Genomic DNA, 25,378 nt, shown 5'->3' on the forward strand with positions numbered 1-25,378 from the left:
ATATTTCCATGGGTATAAGAGATACTTTCACAAAAACATAAAAATAAGTTTTTGATAGATTTTTAACTCATTTCTGAAAATTATAGCTTATTCCCAGCAATTTGCAATGAAAAATTATCAAAAAACTTTTTTACTCAATTTGTTGTCGGTCCCCTAAATGAATAGCAGACTTAATTTTTATTGGAAAATGACAACTAGAGTATACATTTTATGCGAAACAAATTATAGAGCAATTGGACTATTATTTCTCGAGAAATCCCTAAACATTGTGAATTTTTGAAAGTGTCCCAATGCTTTTGGTCATATAGTGTATATAGTGCTTCTACTTCAACACATTGAGTTTTTATTAAAATTTTCTAATAAGTCTTGTGAGTGTCTGATCCTCGTTAGTTGTCATAATAAATATTAAGGGTTGTACTTTTTCTCAGGAGGCACGAAAATATTACCTACATGTATATCTGCCTGAAAAAAAAAAAAAAAAAAAATCTCGAAATACTTAGATGAAAAAAAATCTCAACGCCTCGCTCTGCCAGATTTTAAAGTTTTTATCGCTCTGCCTCGTTTTCATGCATCTTGCATTTAATGAATCAATAATAAAAAATAAAAAAAGGGCAAGAAACAGATTTGCAGGAAATACATAAAGTTGAAACAAAAATGAAAATGAACAGCTTACAAATGTAAGCTGGCAAGGAAAGCAATTATAGGTACAAGTAAGGGTTCACAATTAAAAAAAAAAACAAACAAGACAAACTTTTTCTTTTAAGTTCTGTGTTACGCACTTCTGTGCCGAAAAATTATCGTATCCTGTCTTCAGTCACAGAATAAAATGAATGTTCTAATCCAATGATTATCAAGTAATTTTCATTCGTATAGAACAAAAATCTTTTTTGAGATCCCACATTTTCCATTCTATTGACTCCTAGTAATATGTAAATACAGCGAGAGAAAGGATTTAGCTTCTTGTTTATGAGAGGGAACCATTTCTATATTTAATTAACATGATCTTTATCGTAAGCATACTATTTACTCAGAAATACTCCCTATTTTCCCAAGCACTCTGTTTGAGGGCTATGCCTTTTAATTTTCTCGAAAATAAAAATTTTCAAAATGCACTTTTAGACGATCTCTGGTAGTATTTGGAAGTAAGTAAGAGGTCCTGTGATCTTCCACCAGCAAATTTTTGAACTTGAAACGCCAAAAACACAATTTCAGGTTCTTCAATTCTGTTAGGAAATGGGGAGTTCGGAAGCTTTCCCCGGAATTTTTCGAAATAGTTTAAAAACGCAGTCTTAGTGTGATGTTGGGGGGGGGGGGGAGGCAAAATTTTTAAAGTGTTATAAACATGATTGTAGGCCATCTTTAATAACGTTGGGGACATGCAGGTTTTTGAAATCCAAAAATGCAATTTTAGACGACTTTTTTTTTATGGTCAAAGAAGGACTTTTCACAAACTCCCTTCCCGAAACTTTTTGAAATTAAAGCCATAAAAACGAAATTTAAGACGATCTTTAATGATGTTTTTTTTAAGGGAGGGGGGGGGGGGTGCTTATGTGACCTGAAAACCTTTATGCCTGTAATTAATTTTTTCTACATTGTATTAAAATGCTGATCTAGCTTCTGAGAATGAAAATAGAAAACAGTGAAAACTTGTAACCCCCATTCTATATTGTTCACATTTTAGTTAGCTTTGTCGGCAACATAAGGCTGAAAACGTCATTAAAACTAATACATACAATGCTTAGTAATTCTACCACGGTGTGTTTTTTACATTAACTGAATTATATTAAATTGCTAATATATTTTTCATGATTTTCTATGTGTTTAATGAGTATGTTGGTGTACGGAATGTTTTCCGCAATTGAATTTTCCACCTCCCAAACCTTCTAAAGAAATTTGACGAGTCTGGCTCTTAAAGACACAAATAATTTTCAAAAATGTTTGTTGAGCTGTGGAAAGCACTTTATGTGTGTACCATTTGTAGTAACATAAAACACATGTAAAACGATGCAAAATACCCAGTATCTGGAATACGATTTAATCTATATATAAAAATATTTTTCTACTGGAAGGGAAAAATGTCAACTTTTCGCATTCGACAGCATTGTAACAATGTTCATTATATTGTAAATAAACAATTTGACTCAGAAATATTCCTTTCAAATCTATTTCTTTTCAAACCACAAATTTGAAAAAAAGCAGATGTTGCGAATTTAACAGCTAATAGCACGCATCTACATGGATTCACTTTCAAAAGCACTTGATTCTTCACGAAAGCCTTAGGAAAAGAGGAAAGAAGAAAGGACGTCCAGCGGAGGTCATTGAGGGGAACTAATGAGAGGGTAATAAATCTTACACCCCATTAGCACTTACCCCTCAAAAAGGGGAGGTTTCTAATAAAGGGCGGGGCGAATGCAAAAAGTGAACGTATTTTGAAATTTTTTTCAATAGTTAGAACATGATATTTGTTTAAAAAATGGTCGCATTATTTCAAACAAGATCTCAAAAGAGAGCTGGAAATATTTTGCGTGTCAGGGCGTTCTTAAAATTTCGATAGCACGAGTTGCAGATGTTTTACAGAGCGAAATGTCCAACAGTACCTCGTTTTCGAAGAAATTCATTTTTTCTCGAATTTTAAAAAATCGGAGAATGGACACATCAAAAAAGTAAAAACTAAAAGAAACAGACATGGTCTTGAAAAATACTCAGAAAAAAAACCGGATCCGAAAACTTCACAGGAATTTGTAAAACAAGCTCCAACTTTCTCCGTAGGTTAACATTAGATCCGAATCTTTCAGACTCTCAGTGAAGAGCACCCTTAACATTCATCTTTAGTGATGTCTGAAAAAAAGAAATATCTACAAACAAAAAGAGCGATTATACAAGTGAATTCTCTTTCATGAAAAAGTTAAATAAATACTTGTTATAACAGTGTTTTTTACTTATTATAGCATCGTTTAAAATCTCCCTTTTTCTCCCTTAAAGCTTTGACTGGATCTCCCGTTTTTTCTTTTCATAAGGTTGGCAAGTCTGTTGAGGGGAAAAACCGGGTGAGGTGTATAAGATTTACAATCATTAGCGCAAACGACCATTTCCATTTACTACTCCCCTCTTTTCCGGAGGCATTTTTCAGTGAAGGAATGAATGAGTGCTTTTGAAAGTGAATCCACATGCTTGGAAACATCTTCACGATTTGATTTGTGTTTAGAAAGGACATAGTTTTTAAAGAGTGCTTCTGAGATAATTCTTGTGAATTCTTGTGTTAAATGACCTCCTGAATCCAAATATGACCACCTTTTTCCATTCACACGTCCCGCTTTTTTGGAAATGTCGGCCGCAATTTTTTTCAGTTTTTGACAGTTTCATAGCCATTATTTTTATTTGGAGGGGAAAGGATCGTTATATTATACATTAGTACTTTTCTGAGGGGCTAGAGAGGTGCTAAGTTTGTACGCAAGAACATATGGAGGAAATTGGTTAATTCATGGGGGGTATTACCACTTATTATATTTTTAAAATCATCAAAACCCATCCTTTTTTCTAGGGGTTTGTTTTACAAATTTTTCCCTTATTTTTTGGCATGAAACCAGAGTATAGGACTCACACCTATAAACCCTATATCCGAAAAAAAAAAAAAATATTTCACATTGTAAATTTAAAAAAAAAAAAAGGAAGTATCGCATTTTGCGTAAAGTTGCATCGCAGACCTTCAGTGAAGAACCTTTCCGAGTTATTGAAATTAATTCACGGATATAATTAAGATTAAAATGATCTTAAGTATGCTTATAATATAGCATTAATGAATATTTCTATTTCTGGGGATGCACTACCCCCATTACTTTTCACTACATCAAGAAGGCATAAACAATGGAGCTGGTGCATCCAAAGAAAGATAAATATGTATATTAATGCTACTTTATAAGCAAATTTAAGGATGCTTTTCACTGAGAGTCTGAAAGCCTACGGATCCAATGTTAACCTGCGGGGAAAGTTGGATGAAGGTTTTACAAATTCCTTTGAAGTTTTCATGTAAATTTTTTCCCGAGTATTTTTCAAGCCTCTATCTGTGTCGTCTACTTTTTGCTTTTTTGAAATATCCATTCTTTGATTGTTTAAAATTCGAGAAAAAATGAATTTCGTTGAAAAAGGTGGTAGGTACTGTTTGACATTTTGCTCCATAAAAAATCTGGCAAAATATTTCCAGCACTCTTTTGAGACATTGTTCGAAATAATGCGACCATTTCTAAAAAAAAAAAAACCGGGGTCTAAAACCGTATTTAGATATTTGGAATCTATTTTTGTCTATATTATACTATGTTACTACAAATGTAAACGCATAAAATGCTTTCCACAGCTCAACAAACATTTTTGAAAATAATTTCTCGAGCCAAACTCGTAAAAAATTCTTTACAAGGTATGTACACATTGATCATGTAATTCATAATACAGTGAAATCCAGTAACAATGAACTTCAAAATCGGGACTGAAAACTTATTTGGTTGAAATGGGTATTTCGTTATACTGATATACGTTGTAACAGGATTTCACTGAATTTTTCTTTTGAAAACTTTCTAAGGAGAAAAATGATACATACCTGCATTTCTTCAAAGCATGAATGAGTACAAAAAATTGTTTTAAAGCAGGGGTGAGTTCCCAGGGTCGTGACCCCAAATGGGGTCGTGTAGCGTTTCTTATTCGGTCGAAACATTATTCCTACCACAATATAGTTGGGGGTGGATCGAATCTAACATAGCAGTTTTGTAATGTAGGATCTAACGTAGCTTTCACAATGTTGCCAGGTTAGGTCCACACCTAGCGATACTTTACTGACATGTAGGCTACGGGATCACAGGTCCTTTACTTAGTCAAAAAAGGGTCGCAACGTGCAAAAGATTGGGAACCACTGGTTTAAATTTACAGATAATTAGAGAACTGATGGGGGAAGGGGGAGAACACTGACCATTTTGTTTTTAGCTGGATGAATACACAATGTTCTAAGAATCTTTCGGTAGTCGTGTTACACTGAAATTTTCATAAGCTCAGACAAATAATTTGTCTGACGTCTAAAACATTTCCCTGAAACCTAAGGTTTTTCAAGTTTAACCGGTCTTTATCAATATATATTTGTGTGTATGCACTGTGCAGTCGCGCCTGTTCATAGTGAAGTCTAAGGAACCAAATAACAATTTCGTTTATAGCCTCAATTTCGCTATAAAAGGTAAACAACAAGAAGGGAACTGAACCATAAATACAATATATACGGTTTGAATATTAGTACGAAAAACCAAATTTCTAGTTGAATTTTAATTCAAAGTGTCAAAGGTCAAAGTTTTTTAATATCCTGGATAAAAAAAAAATACATAGCCACAAGTTTTCAATCAAGCAATGCATTTTCTACACTTATAATTTACATCTTTTACTTGTGCTTTTAAGACGTTGTTTTTGACTTTTATCTATTTCTTGCACAAAGCTCATGCTTTTTAAAGTGCATATTTTATTTACAATTTACACATTTAAAAATTGAAGATATTTTGGAACACCCGATTTAAAATGGTGTTAAAGCTTCATTGAAACATTATCATTACTTAATATTATTCATAAATGGGGGAAAAAAATTCAAAAAAAAAAAAAATTAATACCAAACAGAAAAGAAAGAAACATTTAGCATCCAGCCCATAGCATTCATTTGAATTTTGACGTCTTGAATTTAAATTTAATTATGTTTTTCGCAATCACGAATTGCGGTAGGACCCTACTCATTGGGTTTCTTATTTCTACAAATGGTTCCTATCCGAATCATATTCGTAAAAGTCATGATTTGAATACAAGACGTCTACATTCAAATGAATTCCAGGGGCTGGATGCTGGACGTTGTTGACTGAATGCTGTTTTTGTCTGAAAAGTATTGTGTAAGATCGAGAGGGTCGGGAATAAGTAAAGTCGATGACAGGGGACATTAACTTCACCGCCCAGGAGGAGGGACATGCTCGCGAAGACACGTGGAACAGACGAGTTTGCATTAAAAGCATAGAAAAATAAAGTCGAAAGAACATCAACTACGGACAAGTGAAAACAATAACCAACTGTGATCGCTCAAAAAAAGAATATATTTGGTCTTGGTCAAGCAATAATAAGGTATTCGAAGGCGAATGATTGGTATTAGTCTCACGCAACTTTGCGAACATCTCTCAACTTTTATTGATTTTAAATGGTAACATTTATTGACATAGAAATTACACTATTTTAATGTACAAACATGCAAATTAAATTACACTTGTTTTGGGGTTACTAAGAACATCTTTATCAATAGAGATAGATACATGTGTTTATGTCTTTTACATCATTCAAAAAGTTTTTATTGGGCCTGACAGATTTCTCTTCCACGTTCTAGAGTTAGCTTGTTGTTCTTGCAGCAACAATTATACTGCTTGAAAATTCAGTTCAAGATTATTTCTATTTATTTTTTTTTTTTTAGTTTTATCATGATTAGATATCTGTTTAAGAGTGGTTTTAATAATTTCTTAGAATTCTTATGTTAACCGATTCCTGAAAGAAAAAAATATTTGTTTTAAATTTCCTACAATATTTCTCTGTTGATAATTTAATATACTATTTTTACCAAAAAAAAAAACGGAGCATCTTTTCAAAGTATATTCTAGAGATGTACCGAGTAGCACTTTGGCCGAGTAGCCGAGTACCAAGTTCCATTAAGTTAAAAATAAACAAATACATAAAAGGTAGGATTAATCCAGTTGGAATTAAAACAAATTATATCAATCTATACTTCTAGTCTGCCAAACGTAAATAATTTTTAAAAGCAAATGAAACAAGGTTAAAAGCACAAATGTGCAGCACTGCAGACACGTGTCTCTGCATTGCAATGAACATCTTTTTCAGTGCATAAAATGTGAGCTAATGAATGTAAAAAAATCGGACTTTTGACGGATGTTTTTAAATTCACAAGCTCACATTTTGTGCCTTGAAAAAAGCATTCCTTGTAATGCCAAAACACGTGTCTGCAGTGTTTCTGCGCATTTGTGGTTTTAACGTTTTATTTTTAAAAAAAGGTATTTGTATGCTTATAAATAATTTTGTTTGTGAGAATAACATAAATTTCATATTTTCTGTACTTACCTTTTTTGCCCCATTTTTAATAAATAAGTTTCATTAATTTCGGGGCATTAAAATATAAAATTTACTGCCTTGAAGCACAACAAACTTTATTATTCTCAAAATTTGAATTTACTTGTAAATTTGAATTGTAAATGATTGCTTTGGACAATATTCAATTTTTTACAACTACTTGGCATTGGTCGAATACCTGATCAAAATTTGGCGAATACAGAGTACTCTGCAAATTGGCAGAGTACTGAGTAGTTACCGAGTACTCCGTATGTCTCTAAGTATATTCTTAATTAACAGTTTAAACCGTTCTAAACACTGTATTTTATTTAATATGCAATGCTTTTCAGATAGGGCAAAGAAAGGAAACCATTATCATTAGTAACATAAATCAGGGAAATTTGGTGAACTTAATCAGGGAAAAGTCAGGGAACTTTTTTTTCCAGTTCCTGTCGCCACCCTGTTGAGGCGTTAGCAAATCATCAAGGAAAGAGGCAACATTTCAACTTTTCTTGCACGTCAATAAGTGATGTCACACCCTAGAGGAATATGAAAAACTGCTTTCAAAGCACAATGCAAGCGATAATGAAAACTAGGGAGAAGTTTTTAATTAATTTTTTTGGTCCCCCAGTGGTGATTGGCACTGAAATTTTTGGTCGCTATTTGGCAAGTGGCAACCGCTAATCTGCACCTCTGATGTCAGCTCCCATTTCAAATCTGAAGCTACTCCTACTTTCCATCAGATTACCAATTAGAGGAGAACGCCATCCAAGAGAAGAACGCTATCCAATCAAAAACCGGCATCCACCAGCAGTTTGAGAACGCCATCCAATCGGGAACCGGCAGCCACCGGAAGTTTACTTAAATACGGGATCTCATCTCATCAGTCTCATTGAAATCATTCACTGATCATCTCAGTCGCAGAGCTTGTCAAAATCTCTGGATTTTCTTTTCCACTCTGACCACGGCCCAATAAGCCAGGAAATATTTCTTCATTGATTAAGGGTTCTTGGATTTGCCCTGCCAGGAAATATTTTCCAATTGAATCTCTAAAAGTTCAAATTTATGCTATTTTCGAGCATATTGTAGAAGGGGATGAAATATTTATATAAGCTCTCCCTCTAAAAAACTCAGTTTAAAGCTATTGCTGCAATATTAACCTGGGGGCAGCAGGGCCTGATTATCGCACAGGCCTACTAGGCCTGGGAGGTTATTTATGAAGATGAGAGATGCCACTAGGAGCAAGTCCCCCATCTGCCATTGGTCCCTTAATAGCCCAATGCTCACAAGAATTCCAAAACTCTACTGTATTTTCGGACGTAAGCACTGTGGCACTTACAAGAATTTTTTTTTTATAAATTGCTGATGTGATGGATACAGTAGGTGTGGCACTTATGGTGTTTTTTTTTTTTAGTTTACAACATTTTACAGAAAATATACTATTTTATAAAGAGGAAAATGAAATGTTTGGAACTTTCTTAGAAATTATCAGAAAGTTGTTCAAAATGTGTTTTGAATAAAAAAGAACAAAATTTTCCTTTTGAATTTCTTGTAGCATTATTAAACATGACTTTTTTAACCAAGCGATCAACTATGCAAAATACTGATGAATTCGTAATTGGCGGGTCCCGCCTTTTTCGCACTTTTTAACCTCTACTGTAATTTAAGTATTTTCAAATTAATGGGAAGATAATGTAAAATTATGCCGGAATGTATTTTATGCCTTTAGTTTTTAGTTAAAAGGATTGAGCTAAAATTGGAAAAATGTCCAAATTTTTGAGTAAAGATCAGGAAAATTTGCGTAATTCTTATTTAGCGGTAAAGTCTGAATTTCCTGCTTTAAGCATCGTTTTTTGGAGTAAGGTACTGAAATTTAAGCGAGTTTATTCTGTGATTATTTCAAAGTAAGTTCATAACTTTTTTAAACATCCTTAAAGACGATCTTTCAAAGTTTTTTTCATGCGCAATGTCAAAATTTTCAACAGAGATCCGAAATTCGGCAAAGTCTTTTTGTCGGATTTGGGGTAATTGACTACCAGTAAGTAGTTAAGAAATTTTTCTTTTTAAAAATATTTAATCTGTTAAAATTTTGTTTCAAACAGAAACAACTTTTCTTTAACACTGTCCGTTAAACTGAAAGCATGGCGCTTACACCAGGTGTGGTGCAAAGTTCCAAAAATACGGCAAGTGTGAACTTGATGGCCCCCTATGATAAGCTTTAAAGCGACAGAAGTGTTTTTGTGATTTGATATGAGCCCAAAGAAATTGGAAAAAAGGAAATACAAAGCCAGATGGAAAGAATTGCTCAGTTGTCACATGCCCGCAGTGAATTTATCCACACAGCAGCGAATACATCCACTGAACTGTGTGTATATATCTTGTAATAATTTTTACAATCTAAATAAAAAATATCAATATCAATTTCAAATGAATTAGAAGTGAAGATATTATCTTTACTTCTTATTTGTTTCAAATTGATCTAATCTTTATCTTTTATTTAAGAACTTTTACAATTATCGGATGATGTGACACTCCGCTGCGAATGTATCCGCACGTCAGTGACTGTATCCATGCATGGTGTGCGGGCGTGCTTCTACAGTATCTAGCTCTGCTTATGTAAAGCTCCTAATTTTGTTTATTGGTGTTTTTGTCAAAGGGGGCACTCCATTAATTTTCGAAACACTTTTTATGATTTACCGTAGCATTTTGCCACGCTGACAAATATTTTAATTCAGTTTCATCCTAGTTCAGTCCACTCCTAAAAATCAACATTATATTTTTCTGTGTTCGTTTATCTTAATTTTTGTGAAGATTTAAGAAAGTACAACTGATTAAGGATGGTTGAAATTAGCAATCAGATACAGAAATCGGGGAATTCTAATGTTGTGATAAAAATGCACAATCATCCAGAATTGTTTTTTCGAAAAAAAAAATATACATATATATATAAATTTTAGTTAAGTTGGTAAGTCTGGCAAATGTTCTCTGTAGAATGAGAGCTAATGTAACTGAAAACCACTCAATTGTAAATTAATTGATATCTGATTATGATTTAAAACAAATCTTGCAACTTAGGTAATCTGTATAATTTTAGTTAAATTATACCATTTTTAAGAAATTGAGTTTCAATAGCCTTGCAATCTTTAGAAGATTTCTCTTTTGCAATTTACCCATTGAGATTTAACATTGTGAGAATATCACAAACTAAGATTTTTTGCTCAAAATTTCTATTTCTAAGTATGCAGTTCTCGTTTTTTGGGAACCCTGATTTATAGTATACTACTCGATCATTTGTATTCAACTCGTTTTATATCATATTTCGAAAGTGTTTTGATGAAATCTATATATATAAAAATGAATGTTTGTCTGTATGTCATCCATGAACTCAAAAACTACCTGGCAGATTTGGCTAAAACTTTCACCGTTTTGTTATTTTTGGTACTGGGAATGTTTATAGACCAGTTCGAAAAAAATCCGATCGATAGTTCCTTTTTTATTCCAATTTAAGTGACAATCCATTGGATAAATACTAATAAAATTATCAGCTGCAGAAATTAATTCGCTTGAAAGATCTCATTGATAAGAAGTTAGCTGTTGCCATTTTTCTTGAGTTTGAACAAATAAAGTCTTTCTTTATTGTTTTATGGCTTTTCATGCAACGGGGGGATTTAAAATTTTTTCTATTTGATATTTTTAGCGATTGATTGATCTTGCAAACTGCGTGAGTACAAAATTTGAGTATAGTCACGGCTTCACTTGATATTTGGACCGATTATTATGAAAATTGCTATATATATGTATTTTTCCACGGAGAAGGTGCATAATATGCTCATTGAAGCCACTCGCCACCAGGTGGCACTGCAGAGTAGCAACTTCTGCCCCGTTCAACTGATTGTCATGAAAATCAGTATAATGATGTATTTTTTTGTTGGCGTAGCAACGCGCGTCGGGTACAGCTAGTAATAAATAAAATATAATAATTTTGTGATTCTGAAAATGTCAATTTCAAGTGTATTTATATTTTTTAATGTAATTTAATGACTGAAGTTATTAATAAATAGTCTCAAAACTTATAAAAAGAAATGAAAAAGTCAAATTTAAATTTTAAAAACCTCATTGAATAAAAAAAAACATATTTTCTTTTTTGAATAATCCTGATTTTTTACACCCTGCTTTATTTGTCCATGTGATTATGTATCTCTTTCATTATGTAGGTTACTGTGCCAAGTCCTACTGTAATTCTATCAGAAGATCATAGTTCAAAAATCTGCCCCACTAAAAGTACTTCTATTGGTATGACAGCAAAGGAGTTATGTGAAAATGATGATTTAGCTACTTATTTAGTTCTTGACTCTTTTTTGAAGTTAACTACTCATAAGATGAATCCCAGGTAAATATTTTGCTTAAAATTTTTATCTGTGAAAAGATCTTTTAAAATGTAATAAGAGATGATTCCATTTAATGTTTTTGCCTCTTCTGGATTTTTGGGATACTTTACTTGAGATAATGGTGGTTTCAAAGTTACTTTTTGTATGAGAGCTAATCAGAAAGTAAGGAACAATTTTAAATTAAAAAAAAAACGAAGCACAAGAAAAAAATATATTATTTACATCTGAAGGAGCGACTGAAACTCTAGGTGAATTCCAGCTAACATGAAACCAAGAGGTCAGAAAATCAATTTAAACAAATCCCTAAGAGTTATATATCATTGGAAAGCTTATAACCCCTAGAACAAGAATCTAGTGTTGCTTTTTTCTCATATTAGGTTTATTTAGTGCAGGAAGAGATGGTAAAATGTCTATTTTTTATGTTTTTTAGCAAGTAAAATGATCATTTTTGTACCTTATTAGTAATGCAAATTATGATTCTAAATTTAAATGGAGTAAATTTAATATTGATGTAAAAACTATAAAAGTAAAATAAAACTATGTTTGGGCTTGTTTCGAACATAAATAGTCTAATTAGGGGCATAATTACAACATCATGTATTATATGTAACATCCGTTACAAAAAGGTAAATAAATTCTTCTCACATTGTGAAAAAATTTTTAAAAAGTTTTGTTCTTAATTATTTTCTTTAATTTTAGGTTAAAGAAACTATAATTTCCAAAATTTATATGATTATAATAAAAACCATGCAGAAACAGGCATGTAACGGACGTTACATAAGTTTGTAACGGACGTTACAACTTGAATGTAACATCCGTTACACATTTTTAAATGCAATTATAAAAATGTATTCAACACATCAAACAACTCATAAAGTCCATGGTTGCCAACATGTAGCCAGGGTTGGACTGGGTCCTGAAAAAGGCACATGCCAATGGAAGGGGGGGGGGGTATAGACAATCATTTTCGTTGAGCGAATGGCTAATGACAAATTAACATAAAACGAGATATATATTTATATAGAATTGAGGTACGCCTAATTTTTTAAATTGTGATTAAAGGGGTTGTAATTAGAAGTGTTTCAAGTAAAAAAATGGGGGGAAAAAAGAATTTTTACCAGTATTTTGGTTCCACTCAAATTGTTCGATTGATTCATTTGTGGACTCAAGAACTATTTCTAACAATCATTTAGACCCTCAATGGTACTTGTTTCCTTGTAAGAAAATATGCAATATCAAGATGGCATCTCTTTTTACCAGTTTTCGTATCAAATGTGATGAAATAAGCAAAGAGAAAGATCATTGCAAAGATTAAAATTGTAAATACAGTTTGAAGATAAGTAGTGACGAACTCAATATTTGTTTAAGCGGTTTAATTTTCTTTCATAAATAGGGTGCTAAGGGGCTCTAAGCCTTAGCTAAATTTTGCAAAATTTTATTTCTAAAAACAGCTTGCAATGATGTTTGATGATATTAGACGGGGAAAGAGAATTTCGGAGGCTCTTATCCGGAATTTTTTTTAAACTGAAATCTTTTAAATCGTGATGGTTGGCCATCTTTGGTAGTGTCAAGGAGACGGATTCGTGATCTCTTCCTCAAGCACTTCTTGATATTGAAAAAACAAAAACAAGATTTTAGACAATTTTAAATATGATGCCATGGAAAGGGAGGAGTGAGAGCTCTCCCCAATCATTTTTAGAATTAAAGCTCTAAATTCTCTCTCCCTGGGAATGTTTTCACATTGAAATTCTGACCCAATTTTAGACTATTTTTTTGTAATGTTGGTTGTCAATGCTTAAAAACTCTGGTGACAGGGCTTGAAGAGTAGTGAAACTTAGTACCATCCATGAATCTAGTCACATTGACTCAAGTTTGAAGGTTAGGAGATAGTTCAGTCCCTTCAAAGACGGAGAAACTCAAAATTACTGACCAGCAGGGAGATTAAGAGGGGGTCCATGTCTCCCTCCCTCCAAACCTTATGAGCTTTGGAATTATTTTCTGAGAGGAAAAAATATATTTAAAAAAATGGCAAAAACTAAAGAAAAATGGTGAATCTTATCAGATGTGTTTTACTTGAAATAAATTTAACTCCTAGTCAGGGCAGAATTATTTAAAATCCCTGGAAACAAAAAAATTTATCTTTATTTTTAAAATGTTCAGACATTTTTTCATGATATCAATTTAGAGGCTCATTCAACTCAACTTCTGACCGGATGTAGTAACTCGGGCCCTGCATGGGGGATAGATCAATGATGCAGATTGTGCCATTGATTTTTTTTGGGGGAGGGTATTAATTATCTATTTTGTTTTGGGCTCTCTTGTGGGTCTCTCTTGGAAGGATGGACACCTGTGAGAATTGAGCTAATTTGAGAATGCCCCTCCCCCAAATGATCCAGTTAAATCCGCCACTGTCTACCAAACATCGGAAACATTTATATTATAATAATTATATTAATAATAGTTGTTTTTAATGGTGAGATATATCCTAGCCAAGTCCAAGGGTACAGACCGGGAACTTTTCTACACTGGTCTGAAAAGAACTTCAAATGAGCAGGAAAAAACAGAAGCAGAATGGTACAAGGTAAATCAAGTTTTCTGGAAAAATCAGCGCTCCAGTGAGGCTAGTATCAGCTCAAGGGTTATTTTCATTTAATGTGAATAAAATGCAAATATGTTTTTAAATTCATGAAATGTAAACATTCTTTTTAGTGAAATAAATGTCACAAAAATATCATTGTGCACAAAAGTGTTTGTCGAAGGTATTTTTTTTAACATTATAATTAAGTTATAGGTTTAGCTTTGCACAATTATTGTATGAAATGATTGACTATGACTTTGTGATTTTATTATATGGTCTATAAGTTCCCGGTAGCAGAAACTGCGAGATGTGCGTCGCAGATTTTTCAGCGGCCTGCAGATAATTTTACCAAAGAACAAAAATAAATAAAAAAATAAATAAATAAATAAAAGAAAAGAAAAAAAAAGAAATACAACTTGGCAAAGATCGTTTGGAGATCTTTTGAACAATGGATGCTTCAGCATTTCAGCTAGAAACATAGTCGCCATATTTGGTCATTCACAAAATCGGAATAGAGAAGTGCAAAAGTTTCCAAAAACAAAGATGAATTGGATGTTTTATTTTGCTGGCAACAAATGAAAATAACTTAAAATGTGCAGTAAATCGTTTTTTTTATTTTTTAAAATAATTTTCTTGAGAAATGAAAAAATTTATGTGAAAATTTCACCTTATCCTCATTTCTTAGGATGCAAAAGCGCTAAAACTTTTCAACTAGTTTAGTCTCATGAGGATTTTTATTTTTAAAATATTTTTTTTTTTTTTTTTTCAACAAACTCAGAAATTTATAGCTTAATTTTTAGTGTAGTCGCCATGTTTGGTCATTCCCAAGATGTTGGTACGCAAGACTCATGAAATGCCTACGTTTTCAAAAACGGAACTGGATGTTTATTGCAATGCAAACTGTTGAAAATTATGCAAAATGTGACATTTTTTTTCGGATAATTCTTAATTATTGTCTTTAAAAATGCAAAATTTTATCTCCAGAATATTATCTTATCTTCATTGCTTTAGAGGCTAATGTGCTAAAAACCGACTATTTCACCTAAATTGTAGTTTTTTAAGGATTTTGAATTTATTACTACTTTTATGTAACATTCAAATATCTATTTATAACCATGAATTTTTCGCATAGACGCCATGTTTGGTCATTTACAAGATGAAAATAAACGATACTATTACTTATTCAAGTTTCCAAAAACAGAATTGGATGTTTACCTCAACACAAACTATTGAAGATAACATAAAATGTTCAATAAATTATTATTTTTTCTTTTTATAAAATATTTTTTTGAAAAATGCGAATTATTATATGCACAGTTGTATTTGATCCTCATTGATTTGAAGGCTTTGCTATAAGCTAAATATTTCATCTAAAGTGCAGTTTCCTGCCAACTTCTTATTTACTAATTTAAAAAATTTAAAAACCTATTTGAATGCAAAATTTCCATATTAAAATTAATATGTCTCGAATAATTGTTTTTCATAGTGTGTAGAGTTCTATTTATTTTTTATGAAAGTAGTGAAGGCTGCTGCCTCCCTCCCCCCCCCCCCCTAATGCTTTAAAACTCAGCGACAGTGGTGACCACTAAGTTTTTCGGGTCTAGTGGCCACTGACCAGTTGGAAAATTGTCCAAGTCTTGACCTTCACAAAGGACTTATGTATTTCATGAAAACTTAAAATAAAACTAATAATAACTAGTCGACCCGTGCGGAACTCCGCACTGTGCTTCAAATCGTTTCGTAAGGCATTTCGCTCTTTAAAAATTTCAAAGGAAGAACATTATGAAGAAGACCCGAAAAAAAGTAAGCGCAGAAGAGAAGGCATGTAATTTAATGACATCAGTAACAAAACCTCGTTAAATACAACATTGTGATAATTTGATCATCGCTCACCTTTTGGTCGTACATATTTTCAATGCATACATAAATATCATTAAAAGTGTGGCTGAGTAGTGACTCGTGAAAAAGCAATAATTGTGCACATGAAAAAACAGGTTGTGGCAAATACAGTCCTGCCCATGTGAGCATCTGACGGGAAAAAAAGAAACATTAAAGAGATATTTATTGGCACGGATTCGAATTGGCGCCATTCTGATTAACAGCCCGACACCCCAACAAACCTAGCAATTGCGCTTTCCTTTTCGAAAGCTATTCATTGAAGGAATGCATAGTAAAAAACAGCAAAAAAGCTTTTTGCCAAAAAAAAAATATTAATAATAATAAGATCATGCTTCTATGTTTTGTCATTAACCAGCATGATACGATTTAAAATTATTCGTAAAGCATGGAATTTGATTAAAGAATGACGAAGATCTCATGTAGCGATTGAAACAAACATTCTAGAGAAGTAATAAATTAGATTGAAAATAAGTGTTTTTATCTTTGAATATTGAACTATTTCACACAGAAGGTTGCTTTAACCGTTACGGCTTAAATGTCCGCACATGTTTCTGTTTTAATCGAACACTTAAAATTCAAAACCAAAACCAGTTGAACTGAGTCCGTTTTTTAAGTGTAATTTTTCGAACGTAGACAAAATGTTTTTTTTTTTTCAGCAGAAAGCAGAGGAGTAGAAAATGTTTTCTTGCTAATGAAGTTGATAATAATTTTAATGCTTTATATCGTATTCGTGCGAATAAAAAATTAAAGATTTACTGGGTGAAACTCGTAGTTTTAATTTGGCGTAGTATTTTTTCATTTGTACAAAAGGTCGAACACGGCTATTAGAAACATCTACATTTCAGCATACAATGAAAATGTTTTTCTGCACAAAAAGGATTTCCTTTAGGTAAATCTAATACTTTTTTATGCTTACATTATGCTGAGTGGTCTAGATGTAGTCAAAGCTTAAAAAAAGAAAGAACACCCTTTGATTAACAGTTAACTTATCCGAATGATAACTGTAGCCTGCATAAAGGAGTCGAAACACCAAGTAGCATTCCCACTGCATTTATTTTATTACGTGTGTATGTTACGAGTACATGTAATGGGTAATACTAATATAAATTTGATATTATGTCGGACAGCCCAAGCTTGCCCGAAGTTCAGATAGTTTATAGCCGAACGCTCTACCGAAAAAAACTTATCAATTTAACCGAACTACTAAGTCCAGTGCTTTAGAGCTTTATTAAAATATGAACACACACACAGGCTTTTTTTTTTTTTTTTGATTTATTATATATATATATATATTTTTTTTTTGCCGAAAGCGACGTAAAAAATTTTAAAACTGCATTAGAACTTTGCTTTAAAAAAAAAATGCATAAGAACTACAGGCTGCATCAAGGTTTTGAAACAGCAAGGGGCGTTTTCGAAAACTTGATTTTTCGACCGTAAGTCTATTTTTCGTCATTAGTCAGCCTGATAAGTTTTAAAATGAGAGGGGAATAATATATAAGACAAGATATTGAAGAAAAATGTTTTTATTTTTTAAAATTTTTACAACCGTTTTGAACCGTTATGACTTAGATGGCAGCACGTGTTCATCATTTAACAAAACTGTTAAAATACAAAATAAATTGAACTATGCTCTTTTTTAAGCGTAGCTTTTCGAATGTAGAAAAATGTGATAAGCTATTTGCTTTTTTGCAAATAGAAGAAAAAATATATATTTTACCCTTCAAATTGAGGTAGTAATTGTTTTATTTGTACAAAGAGTCAAAAACTCATTAGAAGAATTATTTCAATACACGATTTATTATTTTTTTCTGAACAAAAAACAATTCTTTTGTAATCTGAAATCTTAAACCTGTTACTTATGTTTTCGCTTACATTATGTTTTAATTTTCTTACCAGAGCCAAAGCGTAAAAAAAAAAAATAAATAAAATAAAAAAAACGTACAATTCAGAAGCAATTTAGCGCAAAGTCACATCAAGTTTTCACAACAGCAAGGAGCGTTTCCTCCTCATTTGTTCTATTCCCTTATATTTGTTATTCACTTAATTAAGTGTTCATGTAATGCGCGATATTTCTCTATTTTTTTGATGCAGATTGTCCGGACGTGGGCCCGAACACTCATTCTCCTGGTTACGAGGAGAACGCTCTGCCGATCAAGCTGTTCAGCTCTGTCGGTCTTAGTGCAAATTAAAGTTATAAATTTAACCGAAAACCTCATTCTGGTTCTTTAAAACAGGTATTTCAGCTGAAAAAAAACACATTTTAGACCGTGGGTCTATTTTTCGTCAGTAGCCAACACCATAAGCTTTAAAATAAGGTGTAAATCAAAGAAATTGATCAAGAATTGAGGAAAATATGGCGTAGAAACCAAAAACAGGCTACAGAAATAATATATAAGGACTAGTCGACCCGTGCGGAACTCCGCACTGTGCTTCAAATCGTTTCATGAAGCATTTCGCTCTTTAAAAATTTCAAAGAAAGAACATTATGAAGAAGAACCGAAAAAAGTAAAAAAAAAGTAAGCGAAAAAGAGAAGGCATGTAATTTGAAGACATCAGTAACAAAACCTCGTTTTATACAGCGTTGTGATAATTTGATCATCGCTCACCATTTGGTTGTACGTATTTTCAATGGAAACATAAATATAATTAAAAGTGCTGAGTGACTCGTGAAAAAGCAGTAATTTTGCATGTGAAAAAACAGGTTGTGGCAAATACAGTACCGCCCATGTGAGCATCTGACGGGAAAAAGAGAAACATAAAAGAGATATTTATTGGCACGGACTCGAACTGGCACCATTCTGATTAACAACACGACACTCCAACAAACCTAGCAATTGCGCCTTCTTTTTCGAATAATATTCATTGAAGGAATGCGTAATAAAAAACAGCAAAAAAGCGTTTTTTTAATAATAAGATCATGCGTCTCTATGTTTTGTAATTAACCAGCATGATACGATTTGAAATTATTAGTAAAACATGGAATTTGATTAAAGAATGAGGAAGATCTCACGTATTTACGTGAGAGTATTCTCACGTATACTCTCACGAAGATCTCACGCCTTTGAAACAAACATTTTAGAGAAATAATAAAATAGATTGAAAATAAGTGTTTATTTTTGAAAATTGAACAATTTCCCATAGCAGGCTGCTTTAACTGTTACGGCCTTAATCCACGCACATGTTTTCCTTTTAATCAAACACTTAAAATTCAAAACCAAAACCAGTTGAACTGTGCCCGTTTTTTAAGCATAATTTTTCAAACGTAGACAAAATGTATTTTTTTTTTCCAGCTGAAAGCAGAGGAGTAGAAAATGGTTTTGTTACTAATAAAGTTGATACTAATTTTAATGTTTCATTCGCGAATAAACAATTAAAGGTTTACTGGGCGAAACTCGTAATTTCAATTTGGTGTAGTATTTTTTCATTTGTACAAAAAGTCGAACACTGCTATTAAAAAAATCTACATTTCAGCATAGAATGAAATTGATTTCTGCGCAAAAAGGATTCCCTTGAGGTAAATCCAATACTTTTTCATGCTTACATTATGCTTAGTGGTCTGGACGAAGTCAAAACTTTAAAAAAAAAGGAAGATTACCCTTCGATTAACAGTCAACTTATCTGAATGATAACTAGCCTGCATAAAGGAGTGGACACACCAAGTAGCATTCCCACAGCATTTATTTTATTGTCTTGCGTGTGTTATCTGTTGTATGTTATCAGTCCATGTAATGCGTATTATTAATCTAAATTTGCTATTATGTTGGACAGCCCGGGCTTGCCCGAAGTTCAGATAGTTTATAGCCAAACGCTCTACCCAAAAAACTTATCAAATTAATTGAACAACTAAGTCCAGTGCTTTTAAGTTTTATTTTTTAAAAAAAGTTATTTTTATTTATTTATTTATTTTTATGTTTTTTTTTTTTTTTTTTTTTTTGCCGAAAGCGACGCAAAAAATTGGAAAATTATATTAGAACTTTGCTTTAAAAAAAAATGCTTAAGAACTACAGGCTGCATCAAAGTTTTGCAACAGCAAGGGGCGTTTCCATAAATTTGATTTTTAGCCCGTAAGTCTATTTTCCATCATTAGCCGGCCTGATAAGTTTTAAAATGAGGGGGGGGAATTTCCTCAAGAGATAAGTAAGATCTCACATACTGACAGAAAAATAATCCACCGAAATAATACATAAGATCAGATATTGAAGAGTAGTGTTTTTACTTTTTAAAAGTTTTACAATTTGTCATCGCAGGCTGCTTAACCGCACGGTTACAATACAAAATAATTTGAACTAAGTTCTTTTTTAAGCGTAGCTTTTCGAATGTAATAAAAATGTGCTAGGCTATTTGTTTTTTTTCCGAAAAAAGAAAAAAAGTATATTTTACTCATCAAGTTGTTAGTAATTTTAATGTTTTACTTTGTATTCTAAAAAATACTCTTAGTTTTAAATGAAAAGCGTAATATCAATTTGAGGTAAAAAAATTTTAGCTGTACAAAGGTTCAAAAACTCATTAGAAGAATTTATATTTCAATATACGATTTATTATTTTTTTTCTGAACCAAAAACAATTCCATTGTAGTCTGAAATGTTAAACCTGATACTTTTTTTCGCTTACATTATGCTTTAATTTTCTTACTGGAGCAAAAGCTTTAAAAAAAAAGGCTTCACTATTCAGAAGTAATTTAGCACCATGTTGCTTCAAGTTTTCGTAACAGCATTCTCATTTATTCTATTCCCTCATATTTTTATTCATTTTTTTAAGTGATTATGTAATGCGCGATATTTCTCTAATTTTTTGATGCAGATTGTCCGGACGTGGGCCCGAACACTCATTCTCCTGGTTACCTGTCGAATGCTCTGCCGATCAAGCTATTCAGCTCTGTCGGTCATAGTGCAAGTTAAAGTTTTAAATTTAACCGAAAACCTCATTCTGGTGTTTTAAAACGGGTTTTTTGGCGGGAAAAAAACAATTTTTAGACCGTGGGTCTATTTTTCGTCAGTAGCCTGTACGATAAGCTTTAAAATAAGGTGTAAATCAAAGAAATCAATCAAGAATTGAGGAAGATCTTGCGTAGAAACCAAAAACAGGCTACAGAAATAATATATAAGGATGATGCAGATTATTTTCAACTACCGAAAATAGTGTCGCAGACTGGCTAGAAAGTTTCTGCTACTGTGTATAAGTTAAGGTATCACCTTTCAATGATTAATTTATCATTCAGTACATGCATACAACATGTCCGTGTCATACAGTGCAACATCCGTTACAGCCTGTAACGTCCGTTACAGAGATTTTAAAAAATTTTATCACAAAAGAGAATAACTGAATTTTAATACCAAGGTTCTGATAAATTAGAGGCATGTTTTGTGATGTTAAATCAAAAAAATTTGAACAAATTTATATAATAGATTCACAGACTTTTTAATATGATCATGCCATAGCAAAAATGATGTTCCACTTTATGTAACGTCCGTTACAGTTAAATATTATTTATTTTTCGCAGCCCAAATACAAAAATAAATTTTGAAGCCTGGTTAAAGTAATCTTCAGTCTTAGTTTTATCAAGAAAAAATAACTTGTTCCTCTTTGGAAGCATGTATATGCATCTTATAATCCTTTTATAATTGATTTTGTGTGTGAATGTAACGTCCCCTACAACAGAATTCACCTCTACTTATCTACATAGTCACCATTAAATTAGGCACTTATCATAGCAGTGCACAAGCTTTGAAATTTTTTTGCAGTAAAGTTCTGCCCCCAGCGATCCCAGCAGCGTAGTGACGTGCAACCAAAGTTCGTCGTCATCCATATTTTGTGTTTCTACCCAGTTCTTCATTCTTGGAAACATTTGAAAATCACTCTATGCAATATTGGGACTACACTGCACTAAGCACAAAAGTTGGATCTGCCCTTTTTTTTAAAATAAAAATTGAGTTATGGTCACCAAGTGATTCTTTGTCACATATTTTACCTAAATACATTGTTTTATGGTCATTTGTGAATGGGAAATATTTTTTAAAAAATTCTGAAAAGTTGCATCCGTATCAAATACTGGGAGGCACGCAACTTTAATTGGCAATTTCTCATTCTGAATTCTGCTGCAGTTACAACTTTTGCACTTAGCACAGCAGTATAGGGTGGAGGAGGGAAAACCTCCCTTCATTGTGAACGTTAGTACAGTCACTTTTAAGCTGATGGGGGTGTAACTTTTATTTATTATATCATTTCCGCTCGCTCCACATACTTGTCGATAATTTCTATTGATCTTAGGTTTTTTACAAACAAAAACCTTATCACAGACTGCTCTTCACAACTGGCAGGATTTTCATTTACAGCACACATTTTAAATTTTGATATCAGAAAAAGAGGCTGTGCAGGGATGTTCCCGTTGGAATTACTGGAAGCCGAGTACTAAGACATTAAAATGATTGGCATGCACGTAGTAGTGTCAGATGGTACCCTTACTTACTTTCTGAATAGTCCTTGTAAATTATCAGTTAAATAAAATGAAAAATTATTGCTAATTATTAGAGTGATGACATGTACTGTTATTTTATTATCAGTTAAAACTGACATTCATTTAGCCATGTGTTCAAAGTTTGTTTCCACTTCATTCCACATTGCAGACATGATTTTTTTCCCCTATGATTTTTTTTTTTTTTTTTTTTGCATAAAATTTTCTTTTAATGTACACATATTCTATTACTTTTTCAGGTTTCGTCCTCCAAAAGCTAATGGGGAAGAGCTGAAAAATATAGTGATGCAATTCTGTGAAAATCAAAATTATCAAGAAGCATATGAGAAACTTGTTTCGGGAGATTGGGCCACAGCATACTTACTTTCTAAATCAAGAGCTCAAATAAAAGCATTCAGAGAGCATGTAAGTGAGATTTTGATCTTCATGTCATTTAAATTATATTGAAAATTGAATTGTGTGTTAGATTTTGAAAAAAAGAAATCTTATAAGATTTCATGTTGTTTTTAACCACCTCGCAGTTCTTGACGTGATATCGCGTCCATTTAACATGTAATTCTGGGACTGTCCAACAGGCAATGGGATTAATAGAAATCTCTTCAGGAAAACTGGATCTGTAAAAGGACCTTTCTCTCAATATTTGTCATAAAAACAACAAAATGCTTTAACATAAAAATGCATTCTTTACAAAATATTAGAAATAGATTCATAACCATGTTTTTATTTTCTAAAAGTACTTTATTCTTTTTCTTTGAAACATGAACTTAATGAACTTTAAAATTCATCTTTTCAATCCAACCTAAACAAATCTATTTTAATAACAGATGCCTCTTATGTCAGACAGTTACTAAGTATTAATGTTTTTCAATTACTGACAAGAGATTTACATATAATGCTCTAGTGTTTTTCTGTTTATTGCAAAGCTAAATTGCTTATCTAATTTTATTTATATTTTAAAGGTTAAAACTCCTGCATAAACAAATCTGAAGCTTTCAAGTCCTAATGCAGTTTATTCTGAAACTATTATTTTTGAATTTATGAGCATTATTTATAACAATCTATGTATAACTATCTATGAGTATTAAACAATCTATGTATTTCTTATTTTTTTATCCTTTACTTTTCAACTTTAATTTGATAAATTCATTGTGCACATTTATTTCCCCCTCCCCAAATTTACAAAAACGTGTCCTTGGCTAGAAGTACCTATTTTTATTTCTAACATTAGTTTTTGATTCAAATAAAACTTATAAGTTGTTTTTTTTTTCTTTTTAGATCAATCATAAGATCTTGTGACCCTACCTGTAGGCGTGGACAAACTTATTTCATTAACCATTAAGTTATTTTTATTAATTATTCAACAAAGTTTATTTTGGGCTGTTTTTGAACACGAAAAATATACAACAATCTTGATCATAACACCTTTCTGAAAAATAGCTTAATTGTTGCTTTTAGGGTTAATTTTTAAACCAGAAATGAAAATCCTCCGCTTTTTTGCAAATTTCAGATTTTTTGAGATTTTTACTTGGGTTTCACTTTTTGCTGATTCATTTGTAATTTTTACCCCAGATTCCATTTGTTCACCACATTTTTTTTTTTTTTTTTTTGCTATTTTCATTCAATTCCTCAAAAAAATGTGGATGTGTCATGGAGGGAACACTCTTACATTTTGTTCAGACAGAGAGAGGTTGCAAGATTTGATTGTTAAACTGAAATTTTACAATCAAAGCTACCACTAGCCAAACCAAAAATAATACCCTTTACAAAAACTTTAACTTTCCTTATGTATTATTTTATTTTAAGTTATCTATTTTGTTGTAATCAAAATTTGTGGTGTTTAAATAAAATCAAATAGTCATTTATTTTTTAATTTCAAAATAGTAAATTACTAGGTTATTACAAGCACTGTGCAGAACATACATTTGCTGCTGTACTACATTTTTTGTAGATATGTGGATTGCTTGATAATTGTTAATTAATATCAATATTCATCATTAACTTCAAAATTTATAGATGCATAAATGTAAAAAGTTTATCTTTTGCTTTCATAGATACATAATTGAAAGCAAAAGACTTACTAAAAATTTTTTCCTCCCATTGAGTACTGTTTTTCCTACATGCGATAGTTTTGAATGTTTTGTGTAGATACTTTATATTTTGTACTTTATATTTTTATGTTACTGTGGTCATTAATATTATTTTTTATGCCATTATTAAACTGAAGATTCCAAATTATCTTCCTAAAGATGTTTTTTTTACTTGATGTTTCTCTACTTCTGTAATTCCTTATTAACATTTTGTACCGGCTATATAATGAACACTACTTATATATATATATTTTTTAGTTTCAATTTCATTAAAGCTTTTCCAATGTGTACAAATGTTTAATAGCTCTTAATTTAACTCATTGGTTTGTTTATTATTAGTATTGCATACTTTTAGGTGTACAGATACCTTCAGATTTTTGATTCAAGATCTGGATTTGAAATTTTACCTTGCTCAAGATATTCTCTGGAAAATAATGAAGGTGCCAAAGTCTGTGCAAGAAAAAACTGGTATAACTATGAATTGAATGGTTTCAAAATTGATTTAAATACATGTTTTTCTTTTCAAAGTAACACTCGCATATTTTACTTTTTATGCATTTAAAAACATAGCTGAATATGTTACATTTGGAGCACTTTGTATTTATGATATCAATTACATCTAAAACATATATGTACATATTTACAAATGTAGCTGTTCAATGTTTGAGAAGTTAGTTTTGTAAAGAAAGTCTAAGCCAAAACAAACTATCCATACTCACTGCATAAAATAGTTTTAAGTTTTTTGTACCCTACCAAAAAAAAAAAAATCGAATTTTCCGTGCAAAATCAAATATTTTTACTTGCTACTCTTTCAAAAATTATAATGCAAAGTTTA

At 31.8% G+C, this 25,378-nt stretch overlaps 1 protein-coding gene across 1 annotated transcript in view; it reads left to right on the plus strand.

Moving 5' to 3' along the window:
* LOC129231298 (histone-lysine N-methyltransferase KMT5B-like) overlaps positions 1-25,378 on the plus strand; it is a 55,916-nt gene that overhangs the window by 15,799 nt on the left and 14,739 nt on the right. Inside the window, exons 2-4 of the mRNA XM_054865586.1 lie at positions 11,334-11,509; positions 22,696-22,861; positions 24,899-25,011. Of these exons, the coding sequence (XP_054721561.1) occupies positions 11,334-11,509; positions 22,696-22,861; positions 24,899-25,011 (455 nt within the window). The remainder of the gene's footprint in view (positions 1-11,333; positions 11,510-22,695; positions 22,862-24,898; positions 25,012-25,378) is intronic.

This window comes from Uloborus diversus, chromosome 10 (assembly GCF_026930045.1).
Source record: "Uloborus diversus isolate 005 chromosome 10, Udiv.v.3.1, whole genome shotgun sequence".
Classification (NCBI taxonomy): domain Eukaryota; kingdom Metazoa; phylum Arthropoda; class Arachnida; order Araneae; family Uloboridae; genus Uloborus; species Uloborus diversus.